Source organism: Narcine bancroftii, chromosome 5 (assembly GCF_036971445.1).
Source record: "Narcine bancroftii isolate sNarBan1 chromosome 5, sNarBan1.hap1, whole genome shotgun sequence".
Taxonomy (NCBI): Eukaryota; Metazoa; Chordata; class Chondrichthyes; order Torpediniformes; family Narcinidae; genus Narcine; species Narcine bancroftii.
The window spans coordinates 249,321,149-249,333,652 of record NC_091473.1 but is presented as its reverse complement, the minus strand read 5'-3'; the positions used below and the strand labels follow the sequence as shown (position 1 = coordinate 249,333,652).

Here is a 12,504-nt window from a genome sequence, read left to right as displayed (position 1 = left end):
CCTGCTGCCTCTGCAGCCGCTGTCGGACTCTGGCTTTACCTTACTCTTAATTTAGTCTATGTGTAGTCTGAGTCCAGCGTGTTCTTTGAATGAAGTGATAGGAGAAGGTATTCGGTTCAATAGTCAATTTATTACACAGTACAAGAATAAAACTTAACAGAGCTCTGGGTCAATCGTTAGTTCATAGGTCACCTGCACAGTGAGCTACTCCCGAAGACTAACCCCTATTGTCCAGTTGGCTCAGTTTATATAGATCAACCTTATCATACAGAACAAAAGTTGGCTTCCTTTGCTAGATCTTTTTGCATAAGGGTTATCACAAGTCATCTCCTGTTTTGCAGATATCTGGGGTGTAGCACTCCCATCTTAATCCTCCAAGCCAGACTATCCTGTTGATTGGATCAGAAATTAATTCATCCCCAGATATTTCTAATCACCATTCTGTCCCTGTCTGGCTAATTTCTGCTGTTCTCTTTAACACCTCCTCCTGCCTTAATCTTCCTCCAAGACTGGTTTTCCATTCCCTTTGTTTCTTGCAGGCCATTCTTTGTTCTGGTCTGGCCTGTGTCTCCTGTGCTACTCACCACCTCCTTCAGTTTGAGCATTCCTCCTAAATCGTTTTATGCATTTCCTCTCCCTGTATTTTGTGAGCAGACCATTTTGCTCAGCCAACTTTGCTCCATGCTGTGATTGCCACTTAATCACATTCCTCTTTTTCCCTGAACCATGCAGTACATATAAACTTATTAATTAATCATTTCTTTCATAATGTTTTAACCCCTAGATTCCAACACCGCACAGACTCCTGTTTGATCTATTGGCAACATGGGCTCCAGATCCAAACCTCCGACATGATCAAGAAGCCTTCAGTGCCCGAGGCTTGGTCATTTTTCAGGACAAATCTGCCTGTTCCAATGGAATATTGTGTGCTGGGATTCATAACAACATTTCCTTTCTCCATTCCTCTCATCCTATCAGTTGTATTGGGTGGAGAACAACTCTCATTCACCTGTCTTCTCATTCAATCTCCCCCATCACACACATTTGGCTGCTCCATCACACAGGAGGCACATTTACTGTTATACTGAAATGCTTAGAATGTAAACTAATATTGCTGCAGCTTGCCCCTCACCTTCTTCACTAAAGACCTCTGTGGTGGTACTCAGTGAGGAACTCTTCCTGCTTCAGATGCAGTGACCTCAGGACCATTATCCAGACCTGTTATTTCAAAGGTACTGCCGAGGCTGCAGAATCTCTCTCTGATCTTATTTATTCACTAGAACCTGCGGGCAGCTCAGTCCGTTATGAAACCAACCTCCTGTCCGTGGACTCAGTCTACAGCTTGCGCTGTCCGGGGGAAATGCCAGCTTATTAAATGATCAATCTCATGCCTTTCATACTCTCTTCTTCCCTCTTCCACTGGGAAGAAGATTGCAAACACAAACCTCCTGATTCAAGGACCATTTCTTTCCTGCTGTTATCGGACAGGATCTCTCACTGGCAAAAGATGATGCCCTTGCATTGGTTTTTACTGTACTTTTCTCTGTGGCCCGCACTATTTACGTTAGTGTAACATTATTTCCCATGTGTGGTATCTTTATTAGTTACTATGGTACTAACTGCTGCACGAGTTGACTTGCCTGGATAGCACGTGACGCAAAGCCTTTTACTTTACCTTGATACACACAGAGCATAGAACACTATGGCACAGAATAAGCCCTTTGGCCCTCGATTTTGTGCAACCTATATATTCCAACCAAAAAAAAGTGAAACCCTTCCAAACCCTCTACTTTTCTTTCATCCATGTGGCAGTCTAAGAGTCTTTTAAATCCCCTAATGTTTCATCCTCCACCACCACCCCTGGAAAGGCATTCCAGGCACTCTGTGTAAAAGAAACGTATCCTTGGTGTCTCCCCTAAACTTTCCTCCCTTCACTTTCTGCAAATGTCCTCTAGTATTGGCAATAAACAATTCAAGACAGTTCTTACTGTCTCCTGTTGAATGAGTCCCAAAGTTGTGAAGTGAGCAGTGAATTCCAAATGGCTGTAGAAGAAAGATTTTCAAGGATGTTATCTTCTTCATGCCTTCTGTAGGACAGAAGACTTACAGCACAATATCAGGCCCTTCAGTCCACAAAGCTGTGCTGAATATGTCCCTATCTTCGAAATTTCCAGGCTTTCCCATAGCCCTCTATTTTTCTAAGCTCCATATATCTATCCAAGCGTCTCTCAAAGGACCCTAACATATCCATTTCCATTTACCACTGCCAGCAGCTCATTCCTACTCCCCAGCACCTTAAAACTGTGTCCTCTTGTGGCGACTATTTCAACCCTTGGAAAAAGCCTCTATCTACACAATCAATGCCTCTCATCATCTTAAACACTTCTATCAGGTCACCTCTTATTCTCCGCTGCTCCAAGGAGATAAGACCGAGTTCACGCCACCTGTTTTCATAAGACCTGCTCCCTAATCCAGCGAACATCCTTGTAAATCTCCTCTGCACCCTTTTGATGGCTTCCACATTCTTCCAGTAGTGAGGTGGCCAGAACTGCACACAGTGCTCCAAGTGGGGTCCGACCAGAGTCCTATAGAGCTGCAACATGACCTCTCAGCTCCTAAATTCAATTCCACGATTAATGAAGGCCTATACTCCGAATGCCTTCTCCACGACAGAATCAACCAGCGCAGCTGCTTTGAGCGTCCTATCGTTGCAATCCCTGGAATGAAATTCCTGCTGGGACTCAGGGCAGCTGCTTTCCCTCTAATTCCTTAATGGGACTCTCTTTTTGCTCCTCTTTCTCCGAAAGTAAGAAATGTAAGGGGTGCTTCAGGCAATTTCTGCCAGTGGTGAATCTGTCTGCCTTGCAACAGGCAAAAGGGAACTTCATGTAATAGGACACTGTTTTATAACTCTGACAATAAATTGAATCTTGAGTCTTGAAAAATCAAAGGCCCATCAACAAAATAAGCTTTGAATTGCCGACTTTCTGTAAAAATTGTTTTTTTCTTATAATCAAGTTAAGAAAAGCGATGAAAGTAAAGGGAGACCATAAGCACCAGCAGCTGATTAGGGGCCGATAAATTAATCACAAGGCATTCATTGATCCATTAGTCAGTTCTGGGGTATGCAGCGGATTGCTGGGGTTTCGTTTAGTTTGGTTCATTATCTGATGATAGAACAGTACTGTTAGTAACTGAGTTTCCAACAGGTGATGATAAATTCTGTTCTCTCCTCAGACCAGGCTAGAATCGCAACTTGACAAATCAAGTGCCGCCAACATAGTTCACAGTATATTCCAGAGTATTCAGTTTGTAAGTAGATATCTGCTGTCTCACTTGCAACACATCCACACCCCCACCCCCACTGATCTGCTTCTCCTCCACCGCGGATGTACACGGCGCAGCACGTTCTAAATCGTGCATTCGAATAGCACTGATTAGAACATAGAACAGAGCAGAGTCGGCATCAGAACAAGTCTAATTGGGTGGCATTAGGGTAACGGGGTGGGATGGGGGAGGGTCCAAACTGACATTTGTAAACTCATTTCGGGGGGTGGAAGGTTGGTGCCATACCTGCCATTAACCTCTCCCATGCGCCGCTATCACACTTCCCCGTTGCTCCGACGTAACAGACAAATGCACGCGCTAATCGCATGTGGAGATAAAACCACGTGACACTAGTGATACTAGCGCTGCAGGTGGGGCTATGCCCACGAATGCCTCCCCATGGCGCCAGCCGTGGAGCAGAGCAGTGGGGAACTATGTGCAGAATGGATGGTCTATAGCAGTGGTTCTCAACCTTTTTTTGCCTAAGGCCCACCTGGCTTTCGGCCTAACATGCCATGGCTCATTCATGAAAATGACTAAGCAACATTTGCAAGTCAAAGGCAGCTCTATAAGAAACACATCTTTATCTAATTTAAAGTATTTAATTAAAATTTTTTAAAGACCCACATGGAAACACGTTGTGGGCCACCAGTGCGCCATGACCCACTAGTTGAGAACCATTGTTCTGATGAAAGATCCCAGACCTGAAACATGAACTGTTTCTCCATCCACAGATACTGCCTGACATGCTGAGTATTTACACTGGTTTCTGGTTCTATTTCTGATTTCCATTGTCTGCAGTTTTGTTTTATTTTCAACGCAGGCGCCTTATCTAGAAGGAGAAGAGAAACCAAAGTCACATTTTCCTCAGTGTTGTTAAAAAAAAGTCTTGTAGCACAAAGGAGAGCAGGGAAATTCCTTCAAATCCACTTAATAATATTTATCCCCCAAGCAACAGCTCAATTGTTAATCAGATGGCAGTCATATTAATGACTTTTAAAAATTTAGACATACAGCACGCTATGTCCATTCGGTTCACAAATCCATGCTGTCCAATTACACCCAAATGACCTACAACCCCCAGTATGATTTGAAAGGTGGGAGAGGAAAACCCACGCCAACACAGGGAGAACATACAAACTTCCTACAGATAGTGCCTGATTCGAACCCCCCATCCATCCCAATTGGTGGCATTGTAACAGCGTTGTGCTCACTGTGCCGCTCTATCTTGCTGGAAATGATTTACCTGCTGTACTTTCTATATTACAACAGTTCTATAAAGTGCTCCACTAGATTTGAGTTGTTATGGTACAGCATAAAAGACACGAGGTAAATTCAACTTAGTTCTGTATTTTCTCCCTTGAGACATCTGAAAATCTCAGAGGCCTTTGATTTCATCACCAATTAGTTTGGAATTTTAAAAAATGGGGCATTGCTGGAGGAGACACCGACATACAGTAGGTGGCCTTCATAAGTGACTCCGAACAAACCCATTTGTCCATTGTCATTGCTCTGTTTACTAGACCAGTGCAAAGGTCATCTCAGTGCCCTACACTTCTTGTCTTGTCCAAGATATCACCCTGCTTTAAATATTTAACCCACTTTCCCCGAATATTCAGCTGCCTTAACCCCATCATCTCTATTAGTGGTGGTGTATAATTGATGAATCACAATGAATTATCTAAATCCTTCACAAAGTTAATGGAGTTAGGAAAAAAAATGGCTCCTCCTCGTGTGAAAAAAACACACACACAAATGCTGGAGGAACTCAGCCGGTCTTGCAGCATCCACTGACGCTTCAGGCCTGAGCTCTTCTTCAAGGGATAAGCAGAGTACAGGAAGGCGTCAGAATAAAGACAAAGCTGGTTGGGGGAGGAGTCAAGCCAACAAGAGGTGCCAATTGGATATGATAAGAGGAGAGTTGAGAATTAATTTTGGCTCCATGGAAGGAGACAAGAGGCAAAAAGCTGTGGGAAAGGTGACAGGGGAAGAAGAAAGAGGGAGAGGTTTAATGGAAGCCAGAGAAGCCAATGTCATGTGAAGACTTTGAGTATCAAAGGTCCTCCTGTTTTTTTTTTCTCTCTCCTCAGATCCTAGAAAACATCCCAAGGAAAGATTTGGCAAAGGATGTGATTGTCCCTTTCCTGATCCCAGATGCAATAACATTTTTGGCTTCAGTCACAACTCCAAAAGAAGAACAGATCTGGAAATCTTTGGGAGATGCATGGAAAATTCCAAGGTTTGTCAGACTTACAGTGGCTTAAGGCCTAGAATTATCAATCAAAACAAAATAGCATTATAAGAGGAAGAGAATTTGAGATAGCTGGAGAAGTTGACAGAGGAATTCATCCGGCGCTGACTGTAATGAGCTTGTATGTTCCCCGGTGTCCGAGTGAGTTTCCTTCGGGTGCTCCAGTTTCCTCTCACTCTTCAAAAGCATATGGGAGTTGTGGGTCAATTGAGTGTAATTGAGCAGCACAGGCTGGTGGGCCGGAAGGACCTATTACTGTGCTATATGTTTAAATTTTACAAAAAATAATAATTTAATTTTATAAACCAATATTTTCATCATGAACACCTCAGTATTGTGACTATAGTCAGTCCAAACTTTAACTCATTTTTTAAGAGGCTGGAAAAATTGCAAAAAAGATTCACATTAACAGGACTGGAAGGGATTAAGGTATAAGCAGATACTAGATGAGTTGGATTTTATTTTACCCTGGGGTCAGGAGGCTGAGGGGTGACCTTATTGAGGTATATAAAATCTTGAGGAGCATAGATAAGGTGAATGCTCACAATCTTTTTGGCATGGTTGGGGAGTCCAAGGCCAACATGGTTGGCACAGAACTTGGTGCAACGTTATTATAGTGCCGGAAACAGAGTTCGAATCCGGCACTGTCAATAAGGAGTTTGTATCTTCTCCCCGTGTCTGTCTGGGTTTCCTCCAGGTGCTCAGCTTTCCTTCCACCCTACAAAACGTACAGGATTTGTGGGTTAACTGGGGTATTTGGGCAACGCGGGGCGTTCGCTGGCTAGAAGAGACTGTTACCATGCTATACGTTTTAAACAGACCCAACCAAAGGGCACGGGCTTAAGGTAAGAGGAAATGGAGTTAAAGAGGACCTGAGGATAACTTATTCACACAGAGGGTGGTGGCTGTGTGGAATGAGTTGCCCCAGGAAGCTGTTGAGGGAGGTACAATGATTACATTTAAGAGACAGGTACATGGATAGAAAATGTTTAGTTCAGCCATTCTCAGTGGCCTCCCCCATCGCCCGGGGGCAACAGCACATTAAAGTAAAAGCCTTGTTTTCTTTTCATTTCATGTAACATAAATATTTAAAAAAAAAAATTATGCAGTCAGTCGGAGAGAAGGATGGAAGAAACCAAAACTTGACTGCTTCACAGGGAAGGGGGCCCATAAACTATGAGCATAAACCTAAGGGGGGGGGGGAGGGAGTCCATAGCTGAAAAAAAGGGTGAAGATGGATGGCTGGTTTGGAGGGATGTGGGTCAAAAGCATACAAATGGGATGAGCTCAGGTGGAGAATTTGGCCAGCATGGACAAGTTGGGCTGAAGGGCCTGTTATGTCTCTGTGTTACTTGGGAGGTTTCTTAAATAACTTAGAGACACAAGATTCAAATAAGAAAGGAGACTTTATTTACAGATGCCTTCCACCATCTCAGGAAACTGTTCTCTCTCTCACACACACACACACACACACACACACACACACACAATATACATATGCCACACAGTAGTCCACTACAGTTACTACAGTGAGAAAGGTGTATTCTTACGTGGTTACAAAATAGTTCACACTATCCTGACTATATAACATCCCTCTTTCTCAAGATAAAGAAAGATTTAGGGTTCTTTATCACTTTCTTTCAAGTGCAACTTAAGTAACTGAACTTGTACATTAGTTTATTTACACAACTATTTTTAAGTAGTTCTTATTGATAACGGACTGGTGGCTGTATGTTGCTTCGCCATCTTGTGGATTTGGCTGCGACCGTTGTGCTCTGTGTTGCTGGTCCACGTGGAGGTGATGTAGTTTGTTGTGCTTCACCTGACAGCTGCTGTGTTGATGTTTCAGTATTAGTGGTTGTGGCCTCTTCACTTGATACCTCACTTGATATTGGTGTTGCAGGCTTTGCTGGTTTTAAAGCTTTCCGCTTCATCACAGGTGAATTCTGTTCCTCTTCAGCTGATCGCCAGAGTCTATCTCAACAATGTATGATCTTGGTGTTCTCCGCTTCTCTGATGACCTTTGCTGGGCTCCATGTTTTCAACATCGCTTTTGAATATGCATGTGCTGCCCTCTGAAGAGTTCTGGGAATGTTTGTTATAACGCTGGCGTCCTTCTTGTGTGTCAACCAGTCTTCTTCTGGTTTCCTCCTGGTCTTCTGGAGGGTGCATTTTATATCTCCTGCCATTTAGAAGTTCTGCCGGGGACTTCATGTCACTTTCAATGATAGAAGAGTTAGGGATGGGTCTTCTTTTGTTTCGCAACACTTAACTAGTGTGGGTTCCACAGTTTGCACGTCTTTCAATTAACCCATGACCTTTGGGGTACTATGGGAATGATGTAGTGATTAAAAAACCCATCCTTCTCTTTACTGTGAGTGTGTCTGCATAGATAGGGATTTCATTTGCATCCTCATGGCTTTGAAGGCTCTGGCTGTGTCTATAGCATTGGCCAGCTTCAAGTTAACATTCCTTATAAGAGATTTCTGCACTTCGGGATGGGCTCTCCCCCATATTAGTGAAAGATCAACTGATCTTTTCTCTATATCCTTAAATCTGCATTTTGCCGCAATAATTTTGAGTCCAGGGAGTAAGTTATCAACAGTCTCATTAAACCTTGAAATTTATACCATTTAATTCTATGATTAGATCTGGGTTCAAGGTGAGAAGCAAACTTTGCAAATATCTGCTCTGGAGCCTTTTTCTCCACCTCTGTAGCTCCCAGCTATTAAATAAGGCCTCACTCCCCTGTCCAGAGAAGTAGATAACTGACCTTCTCCTCTACTGTTGCATTTTTAAAATAGCTTTTGAATGATAAATTTCACTTCTGCTGAAACTTTTTAAACGATTCAACAATGTCTTCGGCCTCCCCGTCCATCACTGGGTGAACTGCTGTTGCTCCAGCCATTTTTTTTCAGTAATGTTTTTTCTCTTCTTCCCCTTTGTATTTCAGTGACTTACAACAATTGTATGGCTTTATTCTCATTCTCTTATACCATTGGCACCATGTTATGTCTCTGTGTTACTTGGGAGGCTACTTAAATACTTAGAGATTCAAATAACAGAACAGATTTTACTTACTGATGTCTTCCACCATTTCAGGAAACTGTTCACACACACTCACATATACATATATATACACCCACAGTGGTGCACTACAGATACTACAGTGAGAAGGGTGTATTCTTATGCAGTTAAAAAATAGTTCACATTATCCTGACTATATAACAGGGCCTAAGCTAAACCATGCTTTGATTTTATGACTGAAAATTGCCATATATACTTGTGTAAAAGTCAAGTATCGGGAGCTCTGGAAGGCAGAAGGTCAGGGGTGAGGTGAGTTCCCACAGTCGAGTCATCAGGAGATCAGGTGATCAGGTGGCCGGTGCTTAGGCGAGAGTTCGCGATCAGGGCGTCGGGAGATTCGGTGTGCGGGTGGCCAGTGGCTAGGTGAGAGTCCGCGGTTGGGGTGTCAGGAGATTTGATGGGCGGGCGGGCAGTGCCTAGGCGAGAGTCCACAGTCGAGTCATCAGGAGATTCGGTGGGCAGGCAGCCAGTGCCTAGGCAAGAGTCTGCGATCAGGGTCTTGGGAGATTCAGTGGGCAGGGCCAAAAATTGGGTGGGGTTTGACTTTTACATGGTATCGACCTTTATACGAGTATATTAGATGGTTGCAGGGAGCTTTGGAACAGATATTTAAGGTAATGGCATATTGATTTTAAAAAAATTGTTAAACCCTACTCTCAGTTTTGATTCTTGCCCCATAGATACTGAGTATTTCCAACTCATTCCTTTGTTTTAAATACAGATCAGAGTGGCCAAATGGTGAAAGTTTGGAAGAAAACAGTCCTACATTTTTGGACACTTGGGATCTACCTCAAAAGCCTTTGCAACAACATCCAAGTAATGAACAACAGCTTCCAGCAAAAAAGGTACCTGCTGTTCAAGGTGTCCACCAGCTCTCCTTTGTTCTCTTGTGCTGCGGAGTCAAGGGTAAAGATCCTGTTACCTGTTGAACTTTGGTGCAGTTTGCTCAGACTTGTTTCTGAGGTCACCAAAGAGCCTCCAAGTCAAAAGATTGTGGGTTGAATGCCAATTTTAGAAACTTGGCCATATAGTCTCCATATTGGCATTTTCGTGACAGTGACTCATTGGGCTGGGTAGTCGTTTTGTGAGGGCAGAGAAGATTTACTAGGATGTTGCCCGGATTTCATGAACTGGGTTACAGGGCAAGGCTACACAGGTTAGGACTTTATTCCCTGGAGCATAAAGTGAGGGGAGGTTTGATAGAGGAATTTAATAGAGGAATTTAAAATTGGGGGGAATAGACAGAGTAGATATTGGTAGGCTTTTTCCACTGAGGGAACCAGACGACATGGATTAAGGATGAAAAGGAAAAACTTAAGGTGGAACATTAGGGGAAACTTCCTCACACAGAGAGTGGTGAGAGTGTGGAACGAGCTGCCAGCTAAAGTGATGAATGCAGGCTCAATTGTAGAATTTAAGAAGTATTTGGACTGATATGTGGATGGGAGAGATATTGAGGGCTATGGACTGGGTGCAGATCTGTGGGACTAGGCAGAAAAATGGTTAGGCACAGAAGAAAAGGGACGAAGGAGCCTGTTTTTGTGTTGTTCTACATAGAAATATGGATACATTTCCTACCCAATATTTATCTTTCACCCAACATATCTCAAAGAACTGGGACAAAACAAAATTACTTTATCAAAGTATTGAGTAGAACTTACTGCTGATTAGAATAACCATTGCTTGGACAACAAACCAGATCGAGCAAGTTGCTGAAGACATCACAGCAAGGAAAGAAGTCACAGTTATACAGGAAAGAAACAGGCTCTTTTCTACTTCAACCAGGTTGTTGACCCAAACTGGTTCCATTTACCTGCAATCGTCCCATATCCCTCTAAACTTTCCCTATCCACATACCTGTCTAAATGTCCTTTAAATGACCCTGGATAGGAGTTGATGGGCATATGAGATGAATAAATGGTTTTGGGTAGGATTGGTGTAAATCAGAGCTTATTTTTGGCGTAAATGTGAGCCAAGAGGCTAGTTTCTGTGCTGTACCTCTCTAAGACACAGGGACCCACAAACAGCACGTAGTATTTTCAGAGCCAGAGAGGTAACACAGAATAAGGCTATTTAGCCCACCATGTCCATGCTATCACCCAGCAGAGCATTCCCATAAATTCAATTCCTCTCCCCCTTATTTCCCTGTAACTTCAGGGTAGAACAATTAGAGTAGCGGGTAGTGCAAAACTGTTATTGCACCAGCAACTGGGGTTTGAATCTGGCCCTGTCTGTAAGGAGTTTGTATGTCCTCCCCATGTCTACGTGGGTGTCCTCTCAATGGTAAAAAAATGTGTTGGGTTTGTAGGTGAGTTGGGCTTAATTGGGTGGCCTGGGATCTTGGACCAAAAGGGCTGTATGTCTATTTTTTTTTTAAATTGTCTAAATTTAAAAATGTAAAAAATTTAAAATTAAAAACTTATTTCTTCTTGCATTCTATTCAATTTTCATTTGATTTTTTTTGTTTTATATTAAGGGTGATTTACAGTGCTCAATTAATCTAGCTTTGGGAAAGAATCAGTCGTATAGTGAGGAGATCTAACTAAAATGTCCCACCCACACTTGTCCCACTTGCCTGTGTTGGGGTTCCCCAGGTTCTCCAGTTTCGTCCCACCCTTCAAAATGTACCAGGGGTTGTAAGTCAATCAGGAGGCACAGACTCTTGGGCCGAAAGAGCCTGCTACCATGCTGTATGTCTAAATATTTTTTAATTTAAAAAAATTTAAGAAAAGAAACCCACCTGGTCACCTGGAACATACAAACTCCACAGAGGCAGCACCTGGATTGATTATCAATTAAGGAGTAATTATCAGCTGATTTAAAGCTGGAGAGAGAGAGTGAGAGAGAGAGAGAGAGAGAGAGAGACCACAATTGAAAAATACCAAAAAGGAAGAGGAATAAAAATACAGTAGGCCCAGCAGAATTCCATTTTTATCAATAAATATTGTTAGATGTTGAGTTCACTTCAGTTTCAATGGATCAATAATAAAATATTTCTATCATTAGTAAACACGTCAGTGACAACTCAGTCACCAGATAAACTCTCTACCACAGAGCAGACAATTGAGCAGGTCACAGCTCAATTTTTATTTCTTTTTTTCTCACAGATGTAACATAGTAGACATCTCAAAACAATGAGGTAAAGCATATAGTATTCGTATAATTGATTCCTTCAAATAATTTGATTTTCAAGATTCAATTTATTGTCTTGTAATAAAACAGTGTTATAGTACATGAAGCTGCTTTTGCCTGCTGTAAGGCGGACAGATTCACCATCGGCAGAAATTGCCTGAAGCGCCTCTCAGGGAAAGAGAAGCCAAAGAGAATCCCCTCAGAGTCATCGAGTGTCCGTAGATTCGCTTCCGCAGCCTCGCAGAGTCCAGTCCAAACCATTGGCAGCTCGAGCTCCAGATCCAAACCTCTGGCTCGGTCAGGAACCCTTCAGCACCTTCGGGACCTCCCCCCCCCCCCCCCCCCCCACCGTATCCCAGTTCCGATACCTGGTACCCCTTCAGTCATTTTCGAGCGTCTTCAACAGTCCACAGCTGGCACGAATCTCCCATACACCCATAGCCTCTGTGGGCTCCTCGCCTCAAGTTGTCAGCAGCCAGCTTCACTGGTCCACTGCCATGGTCACCGTCCCGTTGGTTATCTCCTCTACTTCTCCTCGTCAGACGGGGGGATGATCTCCCTGTTTTTTGGTGCCTGCTCCAGTCCTCCACTCCCATGGAGTCTGCAGCCCCTCGTGGCTGCTGCCGGTCATGGGATTTTAAATAAAACTACCATTGGCTCCTTTAATGGGCTGTTCAAAGGCTGTGCGGAGCTGACAGCAATTGACT

At 43.2% G+C, this 12,504-nt stretch overlaps 1 protein-coding gene across 1 annotated transcript in view; it reads left to right on the top strand.

Moving 5' to 3' along the window:
• Positions 1–12,504, top strand: part of LOC138765164 (epidermal growth factor receptor kinase substrate 8-like protein 3) — a 97,469-nt gene that overhangs the window by 63,439 nt on the left and 21,526 nt on the right. Inside the window, exons 12-14 of the mRNA XM_069942016.1 lie at positions 3,238–3,312; positions 5,418–5,566; positions 9,387–9,510. Of these exons, the coding sequence (XP_069798117.1) occupies positions 3,238–3,312; positions 5,418–5,566; positions 9,387–9,510 (348 nt within the window). The remainder of the gene's footprint in view (positions 1–3,237; positions 3,313–5,417; positions 5,567–9,386; positions 9,511–12,504) is intronic.